The following is a 27,633-nucleotide window of genomic DNA, read 5'->3' as shown; positions in this document are numbered from 1 at the left end:
CCGATATCCATCAAAAGGGGCGTGCGACAAGGAGACACCATTTCACCCAAGCTTTTTACGGCGGTACTAGAAGACGTCATAAAAACGCTTGCATGGGACAAGACCGGTATTAACATCCATGGTGTCTTTTTGCCGCACTTGAGATTCGCCGACGATATTGTTTTGTTTGCCGAGTCCCTGGATGATCTTCAAAGCATGATTCAAGGACTATACCATGCTTCTATAAAGGTAGGTCTTAAGATGAATATGTCCAAGACCAAAGTTATGACGAACATCACTGGCAATTCGAATCTCACCGTAACGGTGGGAGACGAAGAGCTGGAGGTGGTCGAGCAATACGTGTATCTTGGACATATTCTATCTTTCGACAAAAAACATCAGGAAAAGGAGATCACCAGAAGAATCCAGTTGGGTTGGGCGGCATTCAACAAACTTGCGGACATCCTCAAATCTGAAAACTTTCCACAATGCCTGAAAACTCGCCTCTTTAATCAATGTGTCCTGCCCACCATGACATACGGTGCCGAGACATGGACGCTCACTAGGGGGGCTGTGCATAAAATACGAGTAGCACAAAGAGCCATGGAGCGCTCCATGCTCGGCATTAAACTGCAAGACCGAGTGAGGAATGTCGAAATCCGACGCCGCACCAAGGTGCGAGACGTGGGTGACGTCATCTCCAAGCTTAAATGGAGTTGGGCGGGACATGTTGCTAGGCAGAGTGATGGCAGGTGGACCAAAAGGTTGACGGATTGGTGGCCACTTTCGGATGAAAGAAGCGCCTGGCGTCCGTTGGCTCGTTGGGTGGATGACATTCGGAAAATTGCGGGGCACTTTTGGATGAGACTAGCTCAGGACCGGGATAAGTGGCGTACACGAAGAGAGGCCTATGCTCAGCAGTGGGCGACTGAAGGCTAGAATGATGATGATGATGATATGAAAAGGGACCTTATTGTCGATGGCGCTTACGCCATTATTAACGATGCTCCGATATAAATACAATGCCGCGCGACGCTGTGCGGCGTAAGGGCCATCGACAATAAGGTACCTTTTCATAGATAATGACCCATTTTATGCTAAACGACAGCTGTTATTAGGTTGAATTATTGTCAGCTGAATTGTTTGTCTTGTAGTAAGTGACATGAAGTGTCATATAAATATGCATATTTGAAAATATCTTGATAGCTTAATTAAATACATAAGTATACAACAATAAGTGCCACTTGCACTTGGAGTTACTAGTACAAAATTTGACACTGGGTTAACCCATAAATGCATAGTGTTGCCAAATGTCTACAAAGCATGAGACAGCTCACAGTTTTAAAATAAAAAGGCTTACGTCCTTGAACGCACCTTTATATCAAACGTCAATTAATGGGGTGATGATTTAAGGGTTAAATTTACGCAATATTTTTAATTTATAAAAAATACATTCGTTTTAAGATGAAAAGTCGGCAAGCTTGGAAAAATCCACAAGTTGAAAATTTTTAGTATGTGATTTTGAACGGTTTTTTCGGGGTATGTCATTATTTTATATTTAAAAACTTTGTCATAGGTATATCACAAATAGTGTACCTACCTTTCTAATGGTAGTTAAAAATTTCATACATCTATTACTGAAAATTACATATTTCATGTGACGTCCCACGCGTAAAGGTACCTTATGGCGGTTGGCGCTTACGCTATTATTAACGCCGCTCCAATATTATTGTGGCGCTATAAGCGCTGTAAGCGCCAGCCGCCATAAGGTACCTTTTTCCGAGGAACGTCACACATAAATATGATTTAGCCAATTCAACTTCTAACACTGATTTCGCAGTGAAAAAGTTATATATATCTTTTTTACTATTTTTCCTAGAATCAGCAAACAATTATGTGATACATATATTAATTTCGGGCAAAAAGAAAAAATCATGCATTTAAGGGTTAACGATTTGACGGGTTAACTCCGGGTTAGTAGGATGGTGGCCGTAATAATATTAATATTAATACAGAGAAATCGAAAAATGTTAAAGGAAATAGTGCAATAAGTAAGTAGGTACGTAGGATCAAAAATACTACTTTAATAAAAACCGAACAAGTGCGAGTCGGACTCGTCCACCGAGGGCTCCGTATTTTTTTAGTATTTGTTGTTATAGCGGCAACTGAAATACATCATCTGTGAAAATTTCAACTGTCTAGCTTTGACGGTTCATGAGATACACTCTGGTGACAGACAGACGGACAGTGGAGTCTTAATAATAGGGTCTGACTTTTACCCTTTGGGTATGAAACCCTAATAATATAAAACGATACCAACACTCCAACTAAATCAAGCTGAATTATTTCATTTGCCATTTCGGCCGCGTTCATGATTCCGAATGGCATCCTATCGAAATTCATAGCGACCGCCATTTGCAATGAAACACCAATAAAACACAATGGCTGCCCTAGTACGGACATAAAAATACCCATCGATTGAATAAAATCAGTTATAGTCTTCCATGGGTTCGGATTCACTTGAAATAATGCGAAGCGCTGGTGGTCTAGCGGTACAAGCTTTCGGTCGCGGGTTAATACCTCGGCTCGTATCAATGAGTTTTTAGAAGTTATGTAATGAAATATCATTAGTTATTTACCAAACAAGTACAGTCAGCGATAAAAGCTTGTGCCAAAAATGAAATTTTTGCCAAAAACTTAAGTATGTTAGTATCAATTTGCTGTTATTTTAGTACCTACCTACATATATTATGTAAAATGGGTACAATTAACAAAACTATTAACGACCCGATCCCAACTTTAAGATACGTCAGTTAGTAGATCTAGAAAAGATATGGATTAGATATGTCAGTGTCAAACAAGTGTCAAAATTGACGTTTCTTCAAACAAATACGTAACTTTTGACACTTGTTTGACACTGACATATCTAATCCATATCGTTTCCATATCTAGTATTTGACGTATCTCATTGTTCGAATAGGGCTGTCTCTTCGTAACTTGATAAGGAAGAATAATCCCCACATTACAGTTACTTTAGAAGTAGATGTATGAACGCTCTGTAAAGCTAACACACACGAGCCATGCGGCTTACTCTATAATTAGTGGCTGCGAGTTCTCGTGTGCATTAGCTTTACCCGCGACTTGGCTAATTTTATATATTGCGCCGGCCATGTTTTTAAACTAGTTTTGCTTGTGGTTTTGGTCGCGAAACACTGGGTAATTGATGTTTCTAGTAAGAGCTCTTCTTTTCTAGGGCGTATATAATATTTATTTCAAATTGTGCCTATGTAAATGAGCGTTTTCCAAAAAACAAGGTACCTATATTTTATTCATGTCTTCAAAATATTGACTTTTTGGGCTCATTTTACTCAAAATCGTTTGTACCTACATGAAAAAATGTGTTCCAGAATTTTGTATGAAATAATACCTATATTTCCAGTGCGTCACGTTCATACAAATAAAAAAAAATCAAGTATACAAAAATGTGACGATCGGGAAAGGAAATCTTGTGACAAATTTTTTCATATATTCCGAGTGAAATGAGCCCTAGAAGTCAATATTTTGAAGACATGGATGAAATGTAAATGTTTTCGGAAAACCCTCAAATGACAGTTGAAAACAATTGGTTAAAGGTCAGTGGTATTGTTCAGTAAAGCTTTTAATTCGAAAATTTAATATCAACTGTACTTAGGTCATGTTTCGAATTGCATTCCAGCATGGGCACTTGGAAATTCTGCCGCCATTTTCATTTCATTAATCTGCAAGTCGGCAGTTTCATTAAAGCGTCAGCAGGCTTTTCAAGATGGCCGCATTGTAGCCGGATGTTAATTATGATAGTTTTAGTGTTGGAAAATAAGACAAATAAACAGTAAATAGTGTATTGAACTCTCTCTACTAACTACTCGTATATTTTATCAAATATTAAGTAATTGACCAAGGCAAAGCTTAAAGTAAGGATAAAACTTCATCTCTAAAACTCAATGTAGGTAAATATGTATGTATTGGGTTCGACGACGGTGCCGCCCTTCCACACATCGATTGAAACCACTTTTCTACCCTACCCACATATGTATTACCTAACCCTTTTGCCTATGTACTTATGATTGTTTTAATGTAATAAATTTTTGTTGGTAAATATGTATGTACGAGTATGTAAGTAGAAAATTAATTTGCTTTTATATCATCAAAGTGTATGGCTCACCCGGTATTGTATTATCTTAGCTCTAAGTAGGTATAATGTCTTGCATGGTAGGTTTTAATGAAAATTGTACTTTAACATTAGTATTTAAGTCCTGTTACTAACACTTACATCGGTCTTGCCCGAATTAAATGAATGATTATTTTATTTTATTTGAATAAATTGTTTTTTTATTTCATTATACTTCGAAACAAAGTCTAGATCAGGGACCGAATACCGGTATAATTTTCATAAAAAATAACCGGTATTCAATTTCGGTAATCATGAGATTGTTTAACTATGTACATTTTTGCACTTAATTTAGCTAATCTGTCCATCATTAACATGACCCAAATTCTATTATATAATATCAAATAAATATTGTGAAAGCTGTGCAATATTTTGATTTTTAGTTATACCGTCCTTGGTCTAGATTCTTTGATCCAAAATTTCGTCACACATTTACTCGTGTTAAGGATGACTCACGTTAGACCGGGCCGTGTCCGGGCCGGAGCTTCCGGCGCATCGTTTTCTATGGAAAGCATCACGTGATCGCATGTCATGTCATAGAAAAGTAAGCGCCGGAAGCTCCGGCCCGGACACGGCCCGGTCTAACGTAAGTCATTTATTTATTTGACAGCTGCAAAGACACACAATATAAATTTACACACATCATAACAGAAAAAAAAACAATAATTATTACACTAACAAAGAAAATACAAAGAAAATAGCATAGAAATGAGTAGGTACAAAAGTAAAATTTTATAAAAGTAGGTAGGTACAAAAAGTCATCCTTTAGTCCTACTTATTTTTACACGAGGTACTTACCTACCAACAGGATTTTAGAAGGAAATTCGCACAATTCCGTGTCATGGTCTATTGTTCGGCATTTTGTAGCCGATCGCCCAACGCCGCCATTTGCGGGAAAGTTTAGTGATTGATTGATCTCTTCCTATTCCTCAACTTACTGTGCTCAGAACCAGTGTAAGGATGAGCTCCAGTAGAGTATATGACTACTAGTCAAATCAGTTTCTTTTTCCGAACTGTCGAAAGGATTAGCCACTCATCATCATTCGCTTGCCCTTATCCCATTCATTTGGGGTCGGCGCAGCATGTCTTTTTCTTCCATACCTCTCTCTCGCCCGTCATCTCATCATTCACTTGCGTTCGCTTCATATCATCTCTCACACAGTCCATCCACCCTTTTCTCGGTCTTCCTCTCCCATTACCTCCCTCCACATTCATTCGTAATACCTTTTTCGTCACATGACTTTCATCCCTCCGCATCACATGCCCGTACCACGCTAGGCGATTCGCTCTTACTTTTAAATCTTTTAAAGGATTAGCCACTATTGCACAGAATAACTAATAATTGGTAAGTATGGAATCTCTATGAAATACAGAACAATAATAGGTCACAATCAAGTTACATATACTCTTTAACGACCGGTCTGGCCTAGTGGGTAGTGACCCTGCTTGTGAAGCCGATGGTTAATAAAAAAAAGTGTAAGTAGTCCCCAATTCGCATTGGGCTAGCGTGGGGACTATAGCCCAAACCCTCTCGCGCATGAGAGGCCTGCGCCCAGCAGTGGGGTACGTATATAGGCTAAAGCCGATAGTCCTGGGTTCGAATCTCAGTAAGGGCATTTATTTGTGTGATGACACAGATATTTGTTCCTGGTCATGGTTGTTTTCTACGTATTTAAGTATTTATATATAGAGTCTGTGCGGAAAGAGAAGAGTCGTGGCAAAAACGGGAACTAGCATTTTAAATTTTATATGTCAATCAAACCTTTGACACCTGTCTTGTAAAAAGTAAACAAACTTCTGTCAATGTATATTTTTATGAACAAAAACCGCAAGTTTTATGTATAAAATATTTTCAAAATACGATAAAACCGTACATAAAACCACAAGGAAAATTATATTTAACATTGTTCGGTTTTGTCAGCGGGAAGAAAACGGCTAAAAGCCGACTATCGACTTACAAAAAGTCGGGGAACGTATTTCCGCTATTCGCGGGTATTGATGTTGTATTTAATATTAAATAATTACCTATTTAATAAGCCCCCTAAGTAACTTGTCTCCGGTACATAATCGGTAAGTATATTCATTCAAAATATAAAAATTTTCATAAATATGCAGGTCATTCATGATCTTTAAAATAACTGACAAATAGTCTTGACACTTGCCATTTTATGCATATTTATATGTAATTTGTGTAAAAGTACCTACGGTATCTCGAATAAAAGACCGCTAAGTAGGTGATATGCAAGAATTCGTAATCTACGTGCCGGATTCAAGCACATCCAGTTCAGATGAAGATAGTTCTATGAGTGTCCCTGGTTGTTCTGAAGCTAGCTCAAACATAAGTGACATTGAATATTTTAATTCAGACTTCGATTACAAAGAATAAAACTTTTTCTAATAAAATATTTCTTTATTTGTAAGTTCGTTTACTAGGTTCTGAATAAAACTTTTTGTAATAAAATATTTCTTTATTTGTAGGTTCTGTTAGTTACGAAATTATATTTCATATTTAGCAGTGACTTTTCGGCGAAGTAAAATATCGTGAGATGAGAGAACTGGACATATCCCAATAAGGCCTACCTACTTATGCACTATTTTTATTCATATTCATATTTATTATTAATAATGTACACATACATTACAAGTCACGTTTACAATGGGTGAAATATATCCCAGATAAAATAAAATTACAGTTCTATTGCCCAATTTCTACCCGATCTACCCGGTTTTGATAACTGTTGGACTGCACAGATTAGGCAGTACATAAATGAGACTATCTTGTTTGGTACTAAAATTACAGTTGTATTAAGCAGATTCTTAACTAGTTTTAGCAGTTTGTCAATCGCAGTCACTTTTTAGTATCTGAGACATAAAAACAAGTGTGTTTTAAAAAGAAAACTAGTGCCTGCGCTAAATCAGAGGATTGTAAATCAGAGGATTGAGTTGACGAGCCGACACCACCACCAGGCTCCGTTTAGTAAGCCGTGGTAAAAAACCGGAACAAAAGGGATTCAAGTATCATGACCTTTATTGTCGTACTATAATCACGTGACCAGTGTTGTCAGCATAGCAAAAACCATAAAATAGCACTGGCGCGCCCTCAAATCCCACGACTCTTCTCTTTCCGCACAGACTTCTATTGTATGTATACATCGTTGTCTGAGTACCCATAACACAAGCCTTCTTGAGCTTACTGTGGGACTCGGTTAATCTGTCTAAAGAATGTCCTATATTTATTTATGTATAGTTCTTTCGGATTTCTTAAATAGAAATTGTGTCTGAAAATAACTGCGGTCTCGGTTATAGTAATATGGACACTGGTGGTCTTCATTACTTTTTCCTTCGTATATGGTTTCTATTTCTAACTTGTGACTTTATTAATGGGAGTCAGAAAGTGGTCACGGGTCTCGAGGTCTCACTTATAATCCGAAGAGTGTTCAGTACTCATTGAGCGTTAGGAATAACACAAAAGAGTGTTTAAACTTTAAATTCATTTATGGTTTTTGTAGCGCAACGATAAACGATTAATGGATTTTACTTGTAAATAATTTATAAGGGCGGAAATATAAAATTGCTGATCTGAGCATCCGGCGCTAACTTTTCTATGACATGACAGGCGATCACATGATGCTTTCCGTAGAGAATGATGCACCGCTAGCTCCGGCCCGGACACGGCCCGGTCTAACGTGAGTCATCCTTTACTGGGCGTACCCGGATTGGCAAGCGCTGGAATTCCGAGGGCCTATTGTATGGGTGTGTGGCTTAGGGATCCTCTCGCGTGTAGGGCTTTACAGCCACGAACGCAAGTGTCGTAACCGGGACACAACATCTGACACAGATGATAAAGGCCTATTATATTCTCTTTATTTAATTTGGGTCTTAGGTTAGGGTTTTTACAACGTGAGTATAAAAGTACAATAAACACTTAAAAAGCATTACAAAAAAATATATAAACACATTATAAAAAACTTAACCTTAGGGTGCCGCCGGCAGCGGGGCAGGGCCCAAGCTGCCGGTGGTCAGGGCCGCAGAGTGAGGAACCGACGTAGGTACTATACGCGCCGTGTCCAAAATTCCCGCCTTCTGCATCTGACCCTTGATCCAACCACCCAGCGAGTCTCTCTAGGTGTTGGTCGAGACTCTTCGCTATGAGACCGTTCGCTGACACGACTATAGGAACAATGATCGTCGAGTCAACATCCCACATGGCGGTTATCTCGTGAGCTAAGACTAGGTACTTGCTGGACTTGTCCTTCTGGGCCTTCATGAGATTCAAAGACCTATTATTATTATTGTATGAGTAAAAAATCTTTAATAAAAACACATTAAACAAACATCTTTACTTGTTCTCTTGAAACTTATGTATTCTTCTGCAACATAATGGCTCTGAAATTCCAATGCAGTTTTTCCTGCAAAGTTAACCTAAGTCCGCAAGTAGGGCAAAGTGAACTTCGCCTGAATTGAGTTTGCCATGAGTTTGCCGTATCAGACAACGGGGACTTAGCATTTTAATGTTGTTAGGGAAATTCAATTATTTTTGTTATTATACCCACGTACCTACTTGCTTTGTTATTCACGTAGCATCTTCGAGCAACACCGGCTTCCGACACGTCGGAAGAGAGGAGCCCAAGCGATATCTTACCGTATAAATTGTTCTGACATTTTTTGCGGGAGGAAACGTGCACAGGCACGCAGTCGCCCTAGGTACTCACTCACTACATACAAAATCCAATCAGTAATGACGACACAAATACATAGAAAATGACACACGTCAAAGACAAATCTTGCACGCCACGATCTCTTTTTGTGTAGGGATGAGTCACAACAAGCACCGCGCTAGTTGTCTGCATGCCGCATGATGTAGGTCTTAATTAATTAGATATGTACTAAGTATTAACGCATGTCGTGTTTACCTATAATTGGATAGACACTTATTCATGTACTTATGGCTTTTATCTGTAATTTCTGTAGTGCTGTATCTATTGGTAAACCTTAAATAAATAAAATAAAATAAAATAAATGCCCATGGGCTCCCTTCCCAGTGTTGCTCAAACCGTGTTCTTACGTAGTAGTTATGTTAAACATTTAGCAGACGTAAAATACTAGTTTGTTATGATATAGTAACACTAAAACCTCACATTAACACTTACCGGGGATTTGATCGCTTTAAACATGATTCACGTTAGAACGGTCCGGGTCCGGGCTGAAGCGTCCGTCATTTAGTTTTCTATGATGGGTGATTGGTGATCACATGACAGTTTAAATAGAAAATGTTCGACGCCTCGGCCCCAACCCGGACCATTCTAGCGTGAGTCGTCCGTTAAGCGCTTTACAACTGAAGTATCCCACTGTACAATCATGATAGTATACAACATGATAGTATGGCATGGTGCCAAAGGATGCTGGCAGTATTTCCTCGCTGAATCGTAATGCTTATGGCTTATTGTTTATAGCCACACTTAAACAAGGAAGAAACTATTGTTATACAATCGAATAAATAAATAAATATTATAGGACATTTTTTACACAAATTGACTAAGCCCCACGGTAAGCTCAAGAAGGCTTGTGTTGTGGGTACTCAGACAACGATATATACTTAAATACATAGAAAACAACCATGACTCAGGATCAAATATCTGTATCATCATACAAATAAATGCCCTTACCAGGATTCGAACCCGGGACCATCGGCTTCATAGGCAGGGTCACTACCCACTAGGCCAGACCGGTCGTCTAGGCCAGACCGGTCGAACCTTTTTGAAAATGTGATTTTTGACTATGATCTTCTTAAAACTTTGTTCACCGCTCCTAGTAACTTCGGTCCCTAATCTCAAGGATTTATCTACAGTCAACTGGTATCAAAGCTTTGGGAAACGAAGTCTGCTTAGACTCAAGATATAATTAATTGATATAAATGCCATTTTACGCCGCTGAAACACAATCTTTATCATACTTGAACTCATTTTGAAATCTGAACTGGAGGCCGATTTTTTAATTTCCACCACTCGATTTCGTGTATTTCGTTAAATAATATCTCCAATACGAGGCACTTAAATTCTACTAATAGAATTGAAATCGAGTGGTTAATACCACTAGATTCTAAATTTCGATCGCTCGTATTTCAAAAATTAGCATTTCGCCGTTTACCATGTACTTTTGAGTGGCGAAATCGAGCCATCGAAATTCAAAAATCGGCCCCATGCGATGAGCTGGTAGCTAGCTAGCTAGCGGTGTAGGTACAGTCGACGTCAAATATATGTTTACACTTTTCGCCTTATTACAAAGGAGTAAGGTGCAAAAGTGTAAACATATCTTTGACGTCGACTGTACCTATAAATAAAATAAATAAATAAATATTATAGGATATTATTACTCAAATTGACTAAGTCGCACAGTAAGCTCAATAAGGCTTGTGTTGTATAGTTCGTTTTTTTTAGCATTAGAAAGAACTCCGGAGAAGCAAGCGTGCAGTTTTTATCAGGCTCGTTAATTGTTAATAATTATTGAATTATCTAATGTAGCATGGTCAATACATATAATTTACTTCAAATTGTTACCGCTAAAAGTGCCAGATTTGGAACCACAAGCAAACTTCTGCGAAGTTCTTTCTAATGCTAAAAAAAACGGACTATAGGTACTTACACAACTATAGGATATATATTTATAAATAGGTAGGTACTTAAATACATACACCCACGACTCAGCAACAAGTATCCGTGCTTATTATATACGTGGATAATGACCCTAAGGGCCACCCCACATCTAGCGTCCCTCGAGCGTCGGCGTCTGGTCAGCGCTATGGAAAATGACGTCGCTGCGCAGTTGCGTCGACGTTGCGTCGAGCAGTGGCCATAGAGTTGTAGACGCCGACGCTCGAGGGACGCTAGATGTGGGGTGGCCCTTACCATCTTGAACCTGGGTCCGAGACCAAAAGCAAACCTGAGCAGAAAGCATCAGGTTTTAGGTAGCCCGACAACTTTTAAATTTGAATATCCTCCTAAGTCCCTGTGTACAATTTTTTGTAAATACTCCAAAGTCTATTTTGAACTGTTATTGTGTAACTGAGGGTTCCAATTTCAAAAACAAAACAATTGCTTCTAGGTCTCAGAAGGATATAGCTACAGTTTTTATAGCATTCCTACCTATTATTTTGCCCGTCCGAATTCAAATACACATGACAATTTACAGATTTCACACAGCTTAACTTCGCTGCCTAACTCTATCAGCATAATAAATTCAGCTTCGATATCAACACATATTCGAGTCAAATTCAATTTACAGTAATAATTAACTACACGAAATTGATTAGGACTTATTTATCAACCACTCCGATGTCGCCGCAAATATATTATCGGCTCATTATGGGGAGTGTGGAAAACGTCAATGTTGGCTTCAAAGCGTATTTGAAAGTTATTTCGGCGAAGCATTTTCATATAAACTGATTACTAATTCTAGCGCAGACTTTATAAATGAAAAAAAATAAGTTAGATTTTTTTTTAGTTCTGTTTTTAATTTGTATGATTTTTAGCTGTTTAATAAATAAAGAAGTTATGTATATAAATGTATATTTTGAATTAATTGACCAAGCGTTTGCGAAGGTTAAGCTTGGGCAAAAACACTTTCATATAGTTATCCGGATGTTCTCTACAGGTCGTAATTCTCAACCGATTCTCATAAGGATTTTGTTAGCAGGTTCGATGATAAAATAGATTTTAATTAACATAAGGGCTAATATAATCGTCTAAATAATTTAGACGATGCGAGAACTCGCATGCGAGTTTCATTACATTGCGGTTTTTGTTTTGATCGATCGGTAGAATTGGACGTAATCAACAGTCCGCAATGTACCTAAAATCGCATGCGAGTTCGCGCGCCGTCTAAATCAGCCCTAAGGTGAAGTGGGGTAAGACTAACCTAGTTTATTTTGGTCGGGGAAATATAAACAGTATGAGGATTCCATACGAGTGATAGTCTTGAATAATTTTACGGTTTAGACTCACTTGTTTTTAGTCACTCGCGCGACATGTTTCGGAGAGCCTAGGTCTCTTTTCTCAAGCACTAACAGTGCGAGCAGCGTTCACGACGGCCGTGTATCGCGTACTGCGGCTCGCCGCGTCGCACGCTGCGCGCGCGCTGAGAAAACAGGTTGGGGGAGGTCTTTCGCTGTTATTGTAGGCGGATATAGTAGTGTGGTGTGTTTGGGCTTGGGTCACCTAACACTTGTAGCGATACACAGCACGAACTCATTATGAGTATAGTTAAACCGTAAAATTATTCAATGTTATTATGTCTCACAACAGTTTAAATTAGAGTGATAGTCTTATCCCGATGATAGTCTTACCCCACCTTACCTACTTTAATATTACGTATTATATTTAATAATAATCCAAGGGATAATTGTTTTTTTTTTCTATTTTTGTGTGAAAATCTTAATGCGGTTCACAGAATACATCTACTTACCAAGTTTCAACAGTATAGTTCTTATAGTTTCGGAAAAAATTGGCTGTGATATACACGGACAGACATGACGAATCCATAAGGGTTCCGGCTTTTGCCATTTGGCTACGGTACCCTAAAAAGTGACCAAGGCCTCCCTCCAGTGCCCCAGGCTGGAAGCGAACCAGCGTCCTCTGCTCTCAGAATGGCACAGGCATCTGCTGCGATAGCAGAGGACGCTGGTTCGCTTCCAGCCTGGGGCACTGGAGGCCTTAGTCACTTTTTCTTAGTACGAGTATATGACTTTTTTTTTGCTAGCCAATTAAGGTGTCCCACTGCTGGGCAAAGGCCTCTCCCCTTGTCTTGCACGACTCCCGACATATCGCCTGCTCTGGCCGCGTAGCCAAGATGCCGATCGCTTACGCTCCGTAGCGATCGAAACGCAACTGTCACTGTCGCACCAATATGGAAGAGTGATAGAGAGACATAATGCTTTTCGTTGTCGAAGCGATAGCGATTGTAACCTTGGCTAGGCCGGCTGGCCAGTTACTGAGAAAGGTGTCTAGGTCGTCCCGCCATCTCCGTCTGGGCCTGCCGCGTCCGCGCTCTCCTTCTGGCATCCACTTGGTAGCCACACTCGCCCATCTGTCTGGTTGCATGCGACAGACGTGACCGGCCCAGTCCCATTTGAGCCTAGCAGTCTTCTCTCCGACGTCAGCAATACGGGTTTTATATGACATTTATTTTCAGTTTATAATTTATACAGTAGTGTTTCTACTTGAAATAAAAATATTTTCTGAAAATAATTTAATTTGTTCTAACACTTCTAAAAAGAAAGTTTGTTCTAGCCTTTCGATTCCCAAATATGTATCAAAATTATTTATATTAAATCTTGATTGACATTCGAAGCATATCACAATATTGAATTTAATAATGAAAGCGGCGCTGTCTAATCATATTCTGGGCTTGGAATGCCTTTATTAAATATTCTGTTGTCTGGATATTGTTGCTTTTCGGTATTTTCAGACTTGATTAGACTGGCAACGGAGAATATTGAAATTCAATTAAGTGATATCAATTTATTTGTTTTTTGTAATTACAGGGTGTATATTATGTAGTACAGGTTCGGCTCTAAAAATCCGAATAGGGACCGTTCGCGTTGAAGGGTCTGCCATCTTGTGGCCTGAATCGGAAACATATGTGCACATATATTAACTCACATTATAGACGGGACTATACGGGACGGGATTATAGACGGGGGGGGGGGGGGGGGGGATAGTGAAACATGTGTCGAAAGTCGAAACGTCGGTAAATCAAGGTAATTGAATATATTTCGCGTTAGACCCGTCTATAATGTGAGTTAATATGTGTTCAAAACGCGAAAGTGTAAAATATTATATGTGCACATGTACATTACCAAAGCAAGTGCTACCATCTACCGTTCTCGTCGGTACGTTTCCTTGTGCATAGTAGGTTCTGCCATCTTGTGGGCTACATCGGAAGCATAAACGACACAATACGCCTCGCGCCAAAAATCTGACGGCTCCTATGCTGCCCCCTATAGTTCATACACGAGGCCTATAGGTGCTTATAGTTCGTTTTCTTAGCATTAGAAAGAACTTGCAAGAAGGTAAGCGATCTTGGCATGTCTTTTAATTGAAAAACGCTTTTTAAAAATTATGAAAGCAGAAGAATATAAATGATCGTATTAGATTCATAATTGTTACATATTTGCAGTAACTTATTTTTAAAATGTGTTTTTCAATTAAAAGACACATCAAGATTGTTTACCTAATTTCTAATGCTAAAAAAAACGAAGTATAAACATAGATTACGCTGGTGGCCTAGCGGTAAGAACGTGCGACTTCCAATCCGAAGGTCGCGGGTTCAAACCCCGACTCGTACCAAGTTTTTCGGAACTTATGTACGAAATATCATTTGATACTTACCAGTCGATTTTCTGTGAAGGAAAACATCGTGAGGAAACCGGACTAATCCCAATAAGGCTTAGTTTACCCTCTGGGTTAAATTTACAATGGGGTACACTGCCGTATTCGAACTTCAAGATATTCACAAGAGACGACACGTACTAGATCCATTCTAGATACGTTATAGTTTAGATATCAACTAGTTCTCTTTTGCAGCGCAATTCGGGCAACCAATGTCACTTTTACGTTAGATAGAGTAAGATATCTATTAGTTGTGAATTGGATCTCTAAGTCATATCATATCCTGTGGAAATCGTTCAAGAGTATCTCCAGAATCGCGCAAATGTCAAATTTGTCAGGTTAGATCTTAAACATATCGTTATCGTATCTTGGTGATGTCTAAAAGATATCTACGCTTAAGTGGCTCCTGTGGTGTTGCTTATGTCCATGGGCGACGATGACCGCTTCCCATCAGGCGGCTCGAAAAAAATCTAATAGATGTCTATTTCAAAATCCGAATCGGGCCCACAGTGTCGTCTAGATACACTGTGGCGTTTGAGGTCAAACATGCGTTTAACGAGCAACAGCTGACACCACAAACACATACAATATGTACGTGTGGTTGTACGTGTTTTTTGTTTCGCTGGTTTTAAACATGACTGCGACTTACAAAGAAGTTGAGTGCTTTTGTTCTTTGAAATAAAAGAGTTGTTTTTTATGGCTGTATTGTGTCCCACTGCTGGGCAAAGGCCTCCCCTGTCTTTCGCTACTCGTCTTGGCTTTGTGCATGCTCCCGCCAGTCGCCACAGAATGAGTCCAGGTCATTTTGCCATCTCAATTTTAGGGTTCCGTACCCAAAGGGTAAAACGTGTCCCTATTACTAAGACCCTGCTGTCCGTCCGTCCGTCTGTCACCAGGCTGTATCTCACGAACCGTGATAGCTAGACAGTTGAAATTTTCACAGATGATGTATTTCTGTTGCCGCTATAACAACAAATACTAAAAACAGAATAAAATAAAGATTTAAGTGGGGCTCCCATACAACAAACGTGATTTTTGACTGAAGTTAAGCAACGTCGGGCGGGGTCAGTGCTTGGATGGGTGACCGTTTTTTTTTGCTTCTTTTTGTTTTTTTTTTCATTATGGTACGGAACCCTTCGTGCGCGAGTCCGACTCGCAATTGCCCGGTTTTTTTCTACTACGCAAGTAAAAATTAAATTAGAAATTTTCGAAAAACTGTCATAGAAATGAAAAAAAAAAATGCGCCAAATTAAAAATTTCTAGACCTGAGAAGATAGCAAATGACTCAACCTATCTGCCATTTTAATTTGGCAAACGATGTACCAAACAACCTGTATTACATTGTTTTGATATCATGCTGATGTATGTCTGTCTGTTGTTCCAGACCTGTGCAGCGCCGCCACGAAGATCCAGGCATCGTTCCGTGGCCACCAGGCGCGCAAAGTCACCCAGGCGGAGAAGGACAAAGAACTACAGGATTTGCAAGATAAGGTTAGTTATCATTATCGTCATTGTCATCATCAGTGTTATCATAGTCATCATTATTATTATCTACATCATTACTGTGATCGTCAATATCATTATCATCAATTATGTCATTACCATCATGATTACAGGTAGACTCGAATTGTCAAAATACTCATTTCAAATCATCGTCAAAATCATTAAGTAACATTATTATCGCTATAGCACAAAGTCACTCAGGCGGAGAAGGACAAAGAACTACAGGATTTGCAAGATAAGGTTAGTTATCATCGGCATCGTTATATTCGTTATCATCATTAACGTCATTGTCATCATCAATGTTATCATAGACATCATTATTATTGTCAACAACATCATCACTGGTTAGTTATCATCGGCATCATTTTTATCATTATTAACGTCATTGTCATCACCAATATAATCATTGTCATCATCGTCATTGTCATCGTCAAAATCATGAATATCATTATGGTCATTGTTATCCTATTTTAGAACTCGATTGCTTGGTATAAATGTAGCACATTTATGCCTTTATTCTTTATTCCTCTTACCAAATAGTATAAGAGATATTTAAAATGCAGTAATCAATCTTTGCCCTAAGATACCGTTTGATAAGTTCAATGCCAATGATTATAAAATACGTTAATATGATGGAAAGTAAGATAATAATTTAATTTATTTTTAATCCTTGTCATATTTCTTGAAAGCTTAAAATATCATTCAAAAGCTTTAAAACGATTTAATTATAATACTTTGCCCGTAAGTAACAAAAATAAGTTTGGATTCGCGGAAAGTCCATTCATAATAATAAAAAAAAAAGTAATATTAAAAATGCCTTTACTCGTGTTTGTACCAAAAATACCCCGAGGATTTGAGATAACGTCGAGACGTTGCTAAAATAAGAAACGAACCGGAATCACAGTTATATTAAAACCAGTATATTACTTGAATATAAACGCTTCCCGCTTTCTTTAAACCGGAAGGCGCAGCGTGGGAAGGTAGACTGACGACCTGGTAAAGGTCACGGGAGTCCGCTGGATGCGGGTGGCCCAAGACCGGTCATTGTAGCATTCTTTGGGGGAGGCCTATGTTCAGAAGTGAACGTCCTCTGGCTGATATGATGATGATGATGATAATGATGAACGCTTTGTTGGAAAACAAGTCAGTAATATGATTGTCAGTTTTCGTTAACACATGATTAAGTAATTCAAACTCACAGTGTGACATCAAATGAATATCTAAATGATGTCAGTCGCCCGTGCGTCTCGCTCGCGTCAATACATGTATGGACAAGTACGAGCGAAATGCACGCGCGATGGATATTATTTAGATATCATTTTGATGTCACAATGTAAGTTTGAAAAAACCTCCAGTTATCTTGAGCAATTATTGAATATGAACAGTCATTAATTATTTAAAAAGATTAAGAAATGAACCCCGCTTTAAAATCTGGACTCTCATAAAAACTTACTTAAAGATAGGTAAACTATTTCCTTTATGCTCTCAACTTTAATTTTTTGACTGAATTTCAACGTTAATATTTTACTACTACTTATATTACATGCTTTTCTGTCATTCTCATATATAATCAACCGATAGCAAAAATATGATCCAATGTTAACTAACATAATTATGATCATATTTAGTGCTAGAAACTTTGAGTTTATCCAAAATTATTGTTTATATTCTGATCGGAGACCTCTCTGTTTAATAGTATTGCTAATAAACGGCGGTTCAAGTCCAAATTCGTTGTACTGGTCTTATTAAACTGTGCACTCGTTTAAAATTTAACCCAGCTTAGAAGTAAATCCTTTGTATAAGTAATGACTTCTATTTCATCGCGACTTTCATCCCATTGCATTATTCAATTTTACAAACTGGCTTTATCCTTAACAGGATTAAAATTGCGCAATGACGTCATTTCTGATATGATGACGTCATTCCTTGCAAGTAAACGTTCAAAATTAGCAGAATTCGGTACTTTCCTCTACTTAAAAGAAATTATTTCACACAGTGCACGAAATAAACCACAGGTAATTATTACAACCCGGGTACCGGGTGGACCCGGGTATGTCCTTAAACTACGTCCAGGACCCGGGTATGTCCTTAAACCACGTCCAAGACCACCGGTGGACGGGCAGCAGCGTCCCTCAAATTCGGTGTACTCAACTGCGATCGCCAACCCGCCTGCCAAGAGTGCCAAGCGTGGCGATTATGGCATTCACCCCCCAATAAAGGGGGAGGCCTTTGTTCAGCAGTGGACGTCTTATGGTTGAGATGATGATGATGATGAATTATTAAAAAAACATAGATAGCAGTTATTTTTAAACACAATTTTTGAGTTATCCCGAGAGTTGACCGTGACCTCAATATACACGTTTTCATAAAAATTCCAAATCGCTTTGACAGTTCTAAAAAAGCTAATTTGACTAGTAGGGATGTAGCCAATTACGTTTACTTATGGTCAAAGGGTTCCCCTAAAGATTTACATCATTTATTTGATCCACATAAGGTTCTTTCTTTTCTTGACTGGTTTGTCAAACATTTTTGAGGAACTCCCTACGCTGTTTTCCCGTACCAACCAAAGTAGGTACTCTGGATTAGTCTAGATAGAAACTTGATTTCAAAATACATCGAATCGCACCGAGAGCTATCTCTTCTTACCAGAATGAGAATATTACTGTACAAATCCATTGAGAACATGAGTCCAAAGTCCGTAGGGATAAAACCAGGTTCATTCCAAACCAGGCAACTGAACTAAACAATTCGTCTAAAAGCCCGTATCAACCGCCAATCATGGCCCGGGGGATTTCTACGAAACACAATACTCCACTCTATAGTGAATGAGATTAATGGCTGGCCGTTTTTGGTAAAATTACCCGGCCAAATTGGGATTGATTGAATGATTAATTCCTGTCATTAGTGGTTGTGATTATTTGATTAACGGTAATTAATTTTGTGTAAAACAGTTTTTATTATTTTTTAAACGCGACGCAAATGCATTTAAAATTACAAGCATAAGTTAATTTACCTACAATATTCGTAAATGTATAATATTCATTGAACTAACATTTGTATACATTTTAGTCGAGGCTAGACCAAACTTTATTGGGTTCATTTTATCCTAGTTTTAATGGTCATAGATATTCTTCAGTAGCATCTTCTTGAGCATCAGATCAGCTTATAATATGGCATTGTCACCAGTTTTTATAAGAACCTATCCACTTGACCGTCCGACGATAGCATAGTATCCGAAAAAAATATGCTCTTAACCGTCCGCGGGAACCTTACTATCCAAAGGGGTGAAAGAAAGAATTGATTTCAGAGCCATCTAACAGAATATTTCGGCATTATTTACTAATTCTCTTGATGCGACAACGTAGCCTAACTAAATAGTTAGCTCTAAAAAAAAATTGATGGCAGTGTAGTTATAATTTCTGTAGAAAGTTGTGAATGCGCTGCGCGGGGCGTGCGTCGCTAAAAAACCCCGGACGGTTGACAGGAAAAGTCTCGCGGGCCGGACGGTTGAGTGGTTATGCAAAATTTCAGCTACCTAATCAGATAAGTAGTAGAAAAACGGCAAATTTTTAATACAACTTAAAGACATGGGTACAAAAAGTGTTCATAGAAGCAAAGAAAGCGATGGTGGCTTAGCGGTTCGCAGGTTCAAACCCCGGCTCGTACCAATGAGTTTTTCAAAACTTACGTACGAAATAACAATGATATTTACCAGTCGCTTTTCGGTGAACTAAACAACGTGAGGAAACCAGACTAATTCTAATAAGGTCTAGTGTAAACTAGAGGGTAACCCAGAGGGTAACCTCTGGGTTGGAAGGCCAGATGGCAGTCGCTTTCGTAAAATCTAGTGCCTACGCCAATTCTCGGGATTAGTTGCCAAGCGGGCCTCAGGCTCCCATGAGCCGTGGCAAAATGCCGGGACAACGCGAGGAAGATGATGTGAAATTGTCTACATGTATGTACAATTGTACATGTCTGATGTTGTTGTCACCTCCAGCCAACGCCAAATTTACTTGTGACCGTTGCGGGAAGCAGTGCAGAGCACGCATCGGTTTGTTCAGTCACAAGAAAAGATGCGACTCTCGGAATACACAGCAGCTGTAATAAACATCTGAAGAAGATGTAAAGGCCAATGATGATGATGATGATGTATATGTCTAGAATCAAAATGTCTATGTCGGCGGCCTATCGTAAGATCAGGCATATCGTGAAATTCCTAGGCATATCGTGAAACGTTAAACGCTTTGACTCGTTCCCAGAGTCGACGGAACCTATTTCTGGGCAGTTTGCCCTTCAGACATCTGAAGCAGCCTAACGGACCTATCGACCTACCTATACATATATTGGTTTAATGTGACTATCGTCAAAACATTACACAGGAACATTACGATCTGCCTGATCTTACGATCGGCCGCCGACATCTACACGGAGTTGAACGCTTAGTTTACGAGCTATCCTAACGGGATAACAAGAAGAAGATGATGAGAAGCAAAGATTGATTGCTTCTTGAATTGGCGAGAAAAACCTGTTGAACGCATGTTAGAAGTATTACTTACGAGCAATTTAGTCTCAATTCGATCGTGTTCATCGTGACTGATGATTTTAGTCAGTGGTTGCTAGATGTTGGCTTCCATTATTACTTTCCCGATTTCAGTAAGATTTAGGATAAATATTAAAATGAATTAGATAAGAATAAAAATTATAAAAAATATAGATAATAAAAGAGGAAAGATGCTTGGGCGCCTGATACGACACGACGATTTGATCAAAAACATCACAGAAGGGAAAATTTAACCAAAAAGGAAGAAGGGAAGACCAAGTTGAGCGTACATGAATCAAATAAAGGAAAAAGTCAACGACGTGTCGTATTATAGGCTGTCAAAGAGAAGGCAGAGGACCATGGAAATTGCTCCACGGACAAGAGTCATACGGATTTAAACTTTCACGATTATTTAACATTATGAAACTACACAACGGGACTTAATCGCGTATTTAAGATTTACCTCCGACGTTTCGAGGACGGCGTTGTCCCCGTGGTCTCGGAGAAGACCACGCCGAAACCGTCCTCCCTCCTCCTCCTCCCCCCCCCCCCTCCCCTCCCCTCCCCTCGAAACGTCGGAGGTAAATCTTAAATCTTAAATACGCGATTAAGTCCCGTTGTGTAGTTTCATAATAATAAGAGTCATACGGCGCGATTCGGGAAATGAATTAGGGAGAACATATCTTTACTTTTTCATATCTAGTGAATCTTTAATTAATTTCCCGAATCGCGCCCTTACTCTTAAATATATGATGATGATGATGATCTTAGAATGTATTGATACCTGGAGATTGATTCCAATTTAAAAATCTGTAATGGTTTTAACTGGTTTTGACACGACTTTAACGATCGTCTTGGTGATTGGCGTATTCACGACTTTCAACTCATTTCGAATGCACCAATCAGCGGCAACGATCAACAAGTTCGTAAATACAAAAACACACACAACAAAAACAACAACAACAAAAACAAAAAGCATAACAAGTTTTTAAATGTGAAGAATATTAAATCGGAACCCTTGATAAATTGCAAAACTTTTAATTTATCTGTATTATAAATAATGCCTAAAATGATAACTGGCTAATCTTCTCAAAAGATTCGTTAAGATTCCAGTTGGAAATTATATCTGTATAAATACTTAGCGAAGTTGCAAAGAAACTTACCTTAATTGAGGATAATTCAATTTGAGCCGTTTCATGTAATTGTATTTTCACTTAATTTTGCACCTGGGATTTGAAGTTGTTTTCCATGTTTCGTTTATGAGAATAGACAACTTTGTTACGAAATTGTTTTGAGTAAAATGACATATGTACCTAAGTACTTTTGGCGACTCTTTAACATAAATTGAAAACGTCTTAACACACACATAATGATTTAAAATGTGTTAGAGAATTTGGAAAATACTAAGAGTAAAATTTAATACCAGTATTTTGTAGTGACTAAAAAACTAGTGAAATAAAGCAATGATTCAATGAACAAAACTAATTGAATGAAAGCAATAATTGAATGAACTTTTTCCTAAAAGAGATATTAATTTTATGAGACAAAGAGATTTGATGATCTGTTCCTACCTGTAAGATCTATCCCAATCTACATCCACCATATTCCTTGCCACAGTCGGTACAGTCAGTGTCGCAGGTAGCATCCAAAGTAATCAAATAGTTCGGTACACCATATTATTTGTATGGCGTACCGAACTATTTGAATACTTTGGATGCTACTTACTATACGTGTATGACGCTGCCTGTGCCTGTGTTTCCTTAAACTATTTTAACCTGCGAGGAAACAGAGGGAATTATGAAAGGAAATTAAAATTTGTAACACATAATTTCTTTCTCTGTTAGACACAGTCATACACACACACACACACACATATTTGTATGCAGTAAGCTAGATAGATAGGTAATCCATTTCTTAATTGACCTAATATGATATTTATTAACAGCTGCGTACCAACTTGTGAAGATAAAAAAATAATAATTTAAAAAATTAATTTGCAATTCTATCCCAATTATTAATCAGACTTTTTCTTTACAGGAAGACATAGAAAAGATCGACCTCACCGATCCTAACCTGAACAAGGCAGCCACCAAAATACAGGCCTCGTTCCGCGGCCACAAAGTCCGCAAGGACGTCCCCAACTAAGGTGACCATGAGTCTCTGGCTTCAAGTCTCGGCTTTACTTTCTCCTGAACCACTGCGTCTTCAAAACTCTCTTCGACGAGCTTTTGTGTAGCTTTAACGTCCTGTTGTAGATGAATTTCAGATTTCTGAAGGTCAATTTCAGATTTCTGGTTATTATGGTTACGTATTCTATCTTAGTTATTATTTAACTCGCTTTAAGGATTTTTATAAATATAATAGTGCATTCACTGAATCATATTACAGACTACGAAGAATACTCGAAAGGGGGTTTCGAATTAAGGAAAATGGCGAAAGAGTAACTTAGTTTATAAATTTTACGGTTTTTGCTGTTTTTATTGAGCTTAAATTCTAAAATGACATTAACTACATTACAGCAGCATTATTTCAATTATATATTCTTTATATTTCGAGTATTTTAATCTCATGTATGATTTCAGGAATTGACCTTCAGTTTCAGTGGGATATTTACTGATAAATAAATATTTGGGGACAATCATACATAAATCGACCTATTTAGCCCCAAACTAAGTATTTGTACTGTGTATGGGTGATGTTAAAAGAAAGCTTGTAGAACGAGGGATTTTGATTATTTTTTTGTTATTTGGGTGGTTGGAGTCAGAGAGCCGTTTACTAGTTATATAATGAGTAATTGTGAACGATATGTCAATTCGTTACTCATATGTATCACTATGTCAATTTTTACCCTTATACTATCTTCTATTGACATTGAGTTGACGTGTCTCATAAATACCAAAGAGTAGAAATAAATCGGAATGAATTGAACTATTTATAATAAATTATGTAATAGGACCTCTAACTGTCCCGTCTTTTCTTACTAAACTTTTGGTAACACTACTTCGCGAAACGATATTGAATTTCATGCATTTTGCTTTCTTTTGTAACATTCCAGTTCTTTCAATGTTTGTTGAAGATGTAAGATTTTATTTTAGAATAATGTAGAGTAAGATATTTAAATAGTTTTAGCGTGAGACAAACTGCTTTTTTTGTTAAGAATATTAACACTTTTTAAGATATTTGGTTTAAAGATTTGTTACTCCATTTTCAATTCTTATTGTTATATGTTTTATCTGTTTCTCATCGTATTTCTATACCGCTGATTGTTCCTGTAAATTGCTGGAAAATATTAGGATTTTTGTTAAATAAAATATTTAATATTCGCCTATGATAATATGTGTCAGTGTTTTATTTTGCCTTACTTCCTATACAGGGGTCGGCGAAAACTTGGGAAGGAGAAACTTTGAGTCTCAAAGAAGCTTAAAGTGCCACAAATGTTGTTTTGGATGATTTGAAAAGTCGAAATCGTATTATTTGCCGACCCCTGTACAAAGCTATCCTAACCAAAGGTCCCCCTGGAATTTTCTAAAACTATGTTTAAGTTTCTACACGTGTTTGTAATTTAGGTATGGACAGAATTCATGCCCACTGGGTATAAATAGTTACATTTGGATCAACTGGGTATAAATAGTTACATTTGGTCCCTAACGTATTTCCGACTGAGCAGGCACAAGATATGGAGTGACTAGATCTGAATTTAAGTCTACATAGAGATCGATATATTGTTAATGCCCCAATACACTTGCTTGCAGTTTATTGGGACAACCTTTCGAGTGTTATAAAGGCCTGTTGTGAAATATTTACGTTTGCTAATTCACTTTGTCAATAACAGCTAACGTTATACACAGTTTAACGTTAACGTTATACACATTTGACGACCGGTCTGGCCTAGTGGGTAGTGACCCTGCCTGCTAAGCCGATGGTCCTGGGTTCGAATCCCAGTAAGGGCATTTATTTGTGTGATGAACACTAATATTTGTTCCTGAGTCATGGGTGTTTTCTATGTATATAAGTATGTATTTATCTATATAAGTATATATATCGTCGCCTAGCACCCATAGTACAAGCTTTGCTTAGTTTGGGGCTAGGTTGATATGTGTAAGATGTCCCCAATATTTATTATTTTTATTTATTTATTTTAGTTTTCTGTGCTCAAAAATTTACAGTGAATAAAAATTAGCGAGTAAAGAAAACCCTATGTTTAATTTCAGTATTTTTTCGGTTCTCAAAAATCATGCGTATATCAATAATTACATGCGATATTTCTCACTCGCTCTCTCTTTTTCTCCTGTAGTTTTACAGATAGATATACAAGAGACCATCATGGGTTCCTAAAATGGTAAAAATAAACTGCAAAAAATTAAAATATCTGTATGTAATACATCTTGGCATCCAAAAGAGGAGCTGAGGATGTGTTTAATAAGAAAGAGTCGTAATCATAAGCTTGTTTTGAGTATCATATACTTTATTAATAACCTCATTTTTTACATTGATAGTATTTGATATGACTTGTATACGAGTACAACTCCATTTTCATCTAAATGCTGCTTTTACATGCCACTGTAATATTCCCCGTAAAAATTATTACTTTGTATGTTTGTAAGTTCTTTTCCATCTTCATTTAAACTCTTGACCAGTTGTTCATGTGGTTTTATGCTTATTACGGTGTCCCTGTCAAAGGTAGTTTTTGTATATCTTGTACAATCTTTGTTTACTTCATTGGTTTGTTTACTTAAAGGATGCGAGTTAGTATAGTATTCATAATCGTCATTGTAGTATGGATAATCGTCGCCATTACTATAATAATTATCAATATATTCCTTGTTTCCTGTAAACATGTTTCTGCTTCCGTAATTGTGTTTGTAATTTTGTCCTTTGTACCAGTTGTATGCATTTTCTTTAGTATTTGGACGCCGTAGTAATTCTTCTTCATACAAATGTTCTTTTATTTTGATTTGATTTTTATCTAAAATTATAATTAAAAGCTATTCATATTATTTAAAAATTGAGGTGATGTTGAGAATTTCCACTAGATTTATACGAAAACAACCGCTTGAACTGCAAGACATACCAAACTATAGAAATACATTATTTCTACAAGAGTCAGGTAAAAAGATAACATAAAAACTAAACATACAGATTACCTACAATAGGTATCAAAATATTTTATTATTCGATTAATAACAAAATTATAATATTGAATGTTTTGATTTGCCTTTCGTATTTGTTTAATTTTATATTCAAACCAGCGTTACTATCATAAGTAATACTAGAATTAACCACAAGGCCAAATTCTTTAGTCAGACGTAACTACTTAAATAAAAATCTATGAATATGACTTAAATTAGCAAAAAAATATCATAACCGTAATTCGGATAAATAATTTTCTTACAAATGTTGTGGGGTCAAAAACTTTGGGAAACATCGGCGTCTTTGCTGTTTACATTACAAAGTTTTTTATGATTCCATAGCAAAGTCGCATAATCTTAACTCATTCTAAAAGTGTCTTTGACTCTATTAGATTGATTGCATACTAACAAGTAAAATATTCAAGCAGAAGAAAACAACTTAGCGTCCATCAATACACTTAAAAAAATGTCCTATAATATTGATTTATTTTATTTATTTATCAATTGAAGTACAGTTCTAAATTACCTTCTGATGTGATTTTTGCTCTGTCACCATCATGGTCCGATAAATCGCCATCGTGCCTTCTTGTATTAGTGAACAATGGTGCCTGTGATTTTATTTCTTTTGTATCTTTATGATCACCAGTTAGCGGGTTTTTAACAAAATAAATAGTTTCTTTTGTTGTAGTATTATTTCTTGGTTCAACATGTTTCAATACTATGTTAGCATTCCTAGTTACGAGCTGTCCATTTTTTGCAAGTTTTGGATCTTTTTTAGAAGAAACAATGTTAACTGTTTCATTTGATTCGATGTCATGTATTGGTATAGCTATTTTCGTATTCTCAGTTACGACCTGTTCAATTTTCGTATGTTTTACAGGTTTTTTAAGAGGAACAATGTCAACCGTTTCTTTTGTTTCGATGTAGTTTATTGGTTCAACATGTTTCAAAACTACGTTGGCATTCTCAGTTACAAGTTGGTCATTTTTCAACATTTTTGTAGGTTTTTTAAGTGAAACGATGTTAACCATTTCTTTTGTTTCGATGTCATTTATTGGTCCAATTTGCCTTAAAACTGTTTTTACATTAGTATCGGATGGTTCTTTTTTTGAAGATTTAACATCACTTACTTCAACATTCTCTTTCATTTTGGTCTGCTTGGTTATTTCATCCACCAAGTGTCTGATTTTGTCAATTCCTTTAGTATTGTTTTCATTATGAGCAATGGTTGCTATATCAATAAGCATATTATTAATGTTTCTTACATCATTTAGTTCATATCTTTCATTGGTTGGAGTTTTAATACTATCTGTATATTCTGCAATAATGTTTTCTTTTGGTTCTATTATTTTACTACTTAAAGTTGTAGTAATATTGTGTGTTAGGGTTTGATTGTCACTTTCAGCATATCTTTTCGTTCGCAGATTGTTTATCGAATCCCAGTTTACCTACAAAATTACATTGTTATGTATATTTACATTTTATCTACACTTCTTTCGTTAACAAACAAATTTGTGTGAATATCACACATAAAAACCTTGATAACCGCATCGGCGTTAATAAATTAAAAAAAAAATATTTTCATGTAAATGGGGTATAATTCCAAATTTAATCACTTACCGCATTATTTTCAGCACACAAAACACCGTTAAAATCATAGAATACAACCAAACATGCCAAAACAACCATCCCACCCATGATGGCGCCCACAACTGGCATTTAAACTAAAACATTTGTAATCACTAATCAATGTTTTGAAATCATTACATGTTATACATCAATTATGAAAGGACGTAGTATAAACAATAAAGGTGTTATCGTAGCCATATTTAAACAAAAGTCTAGCTAATGTATGTAGCCGTAATATTATAAGTTTACATTGTATTGTAC

At 37.2% G+C, this 27,633-nt stretch overlaps 2 protein-coding genes and 1 long non-coding RNA gene across 5 annotated transcripts in view; 1 reads left to right on the top strand and 2 right to left on the bottom strand.

Moving 5' to 3' along the window:
* LOC134675974 (uncharacterized) overlaps window positions 1-5,477 on the bottom strand; it is a 159,950-nt gene extending 154,473 nt beyond the window's left edge. Inside the window, exon 1 of the long non-coding RNA XR_010099845.1 lies at window positions 5,220-5,477. This is a non-coding gene — a long non-coding RNA (uncharacterized LOC134675974). The remainder of the gene's footprint in view (window positions 1-5,219) is intronic.
* Window positions 1-23,950, top strand: part of LOC134675908 (uncharacterized) — a 369,748-nt gene extending 345,798 nt beyond the window's left edge. For all 3 annotated transcript variants that reach the window (XM_063534249.1, XM_063534248.1, XM_063534250.1), the window contains exons 4-5: window positions 15,956-16,062; window positions 22,652-23,950. In XM_063534249.1, the coding sequence (XP_063390319.1) occupies window positions 15,956-16,062; window positions 22,652-22,759 (215 nt within the window). In that variant the 3' untranslated portion in view covers window positions 22,760-23,950. The remainder of the gene's footprint in view (window positions 1-15,955; window positions 16,063-22,651) is intronic.
* A 1,190-nt stretch (window positions 23,951-25,140) lies between these two features.
* LOC134675993 (uncharacterized) lies at window positions 25,141-27,482 on the bottom strand. Its single transcript, XM_063534302.1, has 3 exons — window positions 27,364-27,482; window positions 26,270-27,191; window positions 25,141-25,580 (listed from the first exon to the last, which is right to left on the bottom strand). The coding sequence occupies exons 1-3, from the start codon at window positions 27,460-27,462 to the stop codon at window positions 25,165-25,167; spliced, it is 1,437 nt and encodes a 478-aa protein (XP_063390372.1). The 5' UTR covers window positions 27,463-27,482; the 3' UTR covers window positions 25,141-25,164.
* Between the last annotated feature and the right edge of the window lie 151 nt (window positions 27,483-27,633).

The sequence above is a fragment of the Cydia fagiglandana genome, chromosome 23 (assembly GCF_963556715.1).
Source record: "Cydia fagiglandana chromosome 23, ilCydFagi1.1, whole genome shotgun sequence".
In the NCBI taxonomy this organism is placed as follows: Eukaryota; Metazoa; Arthropoda; class Insecta; order Lepidoptera; family Tortricidae; genus Cydia; species Cydia fagiglandana.
Note: the sequence above shows the minus strand (reverse complement) of the source record. Positions and strands in the feature narration are given on the sequence as shown.

Excerpts from the sequence above, each read along its gene's own strand:
- LOC134675993 (XM_063534302.1), bottom strand. The coding sequence starts at position 27,462 with ATGCCAGTTGTGGGCGCCATCATGGGTGGGATGGTTGTTTTGGCATGT. Across the intron at positions 27,192-27,363 it reads TGTGTGCTGAAAATAATGCG|GTAAACTGGGATTCGATAAA; the intron begins GTAAGTGATTAA and ends GTAATTTTGTAG. Across the intron at positions 25,581-26,269 it reads AGCAAAAATCACATCAGAAG|ATAAAAATCAAATCAAAATA; the intron begins GTAATTTAGAAC and ends TTATAATTTTAG.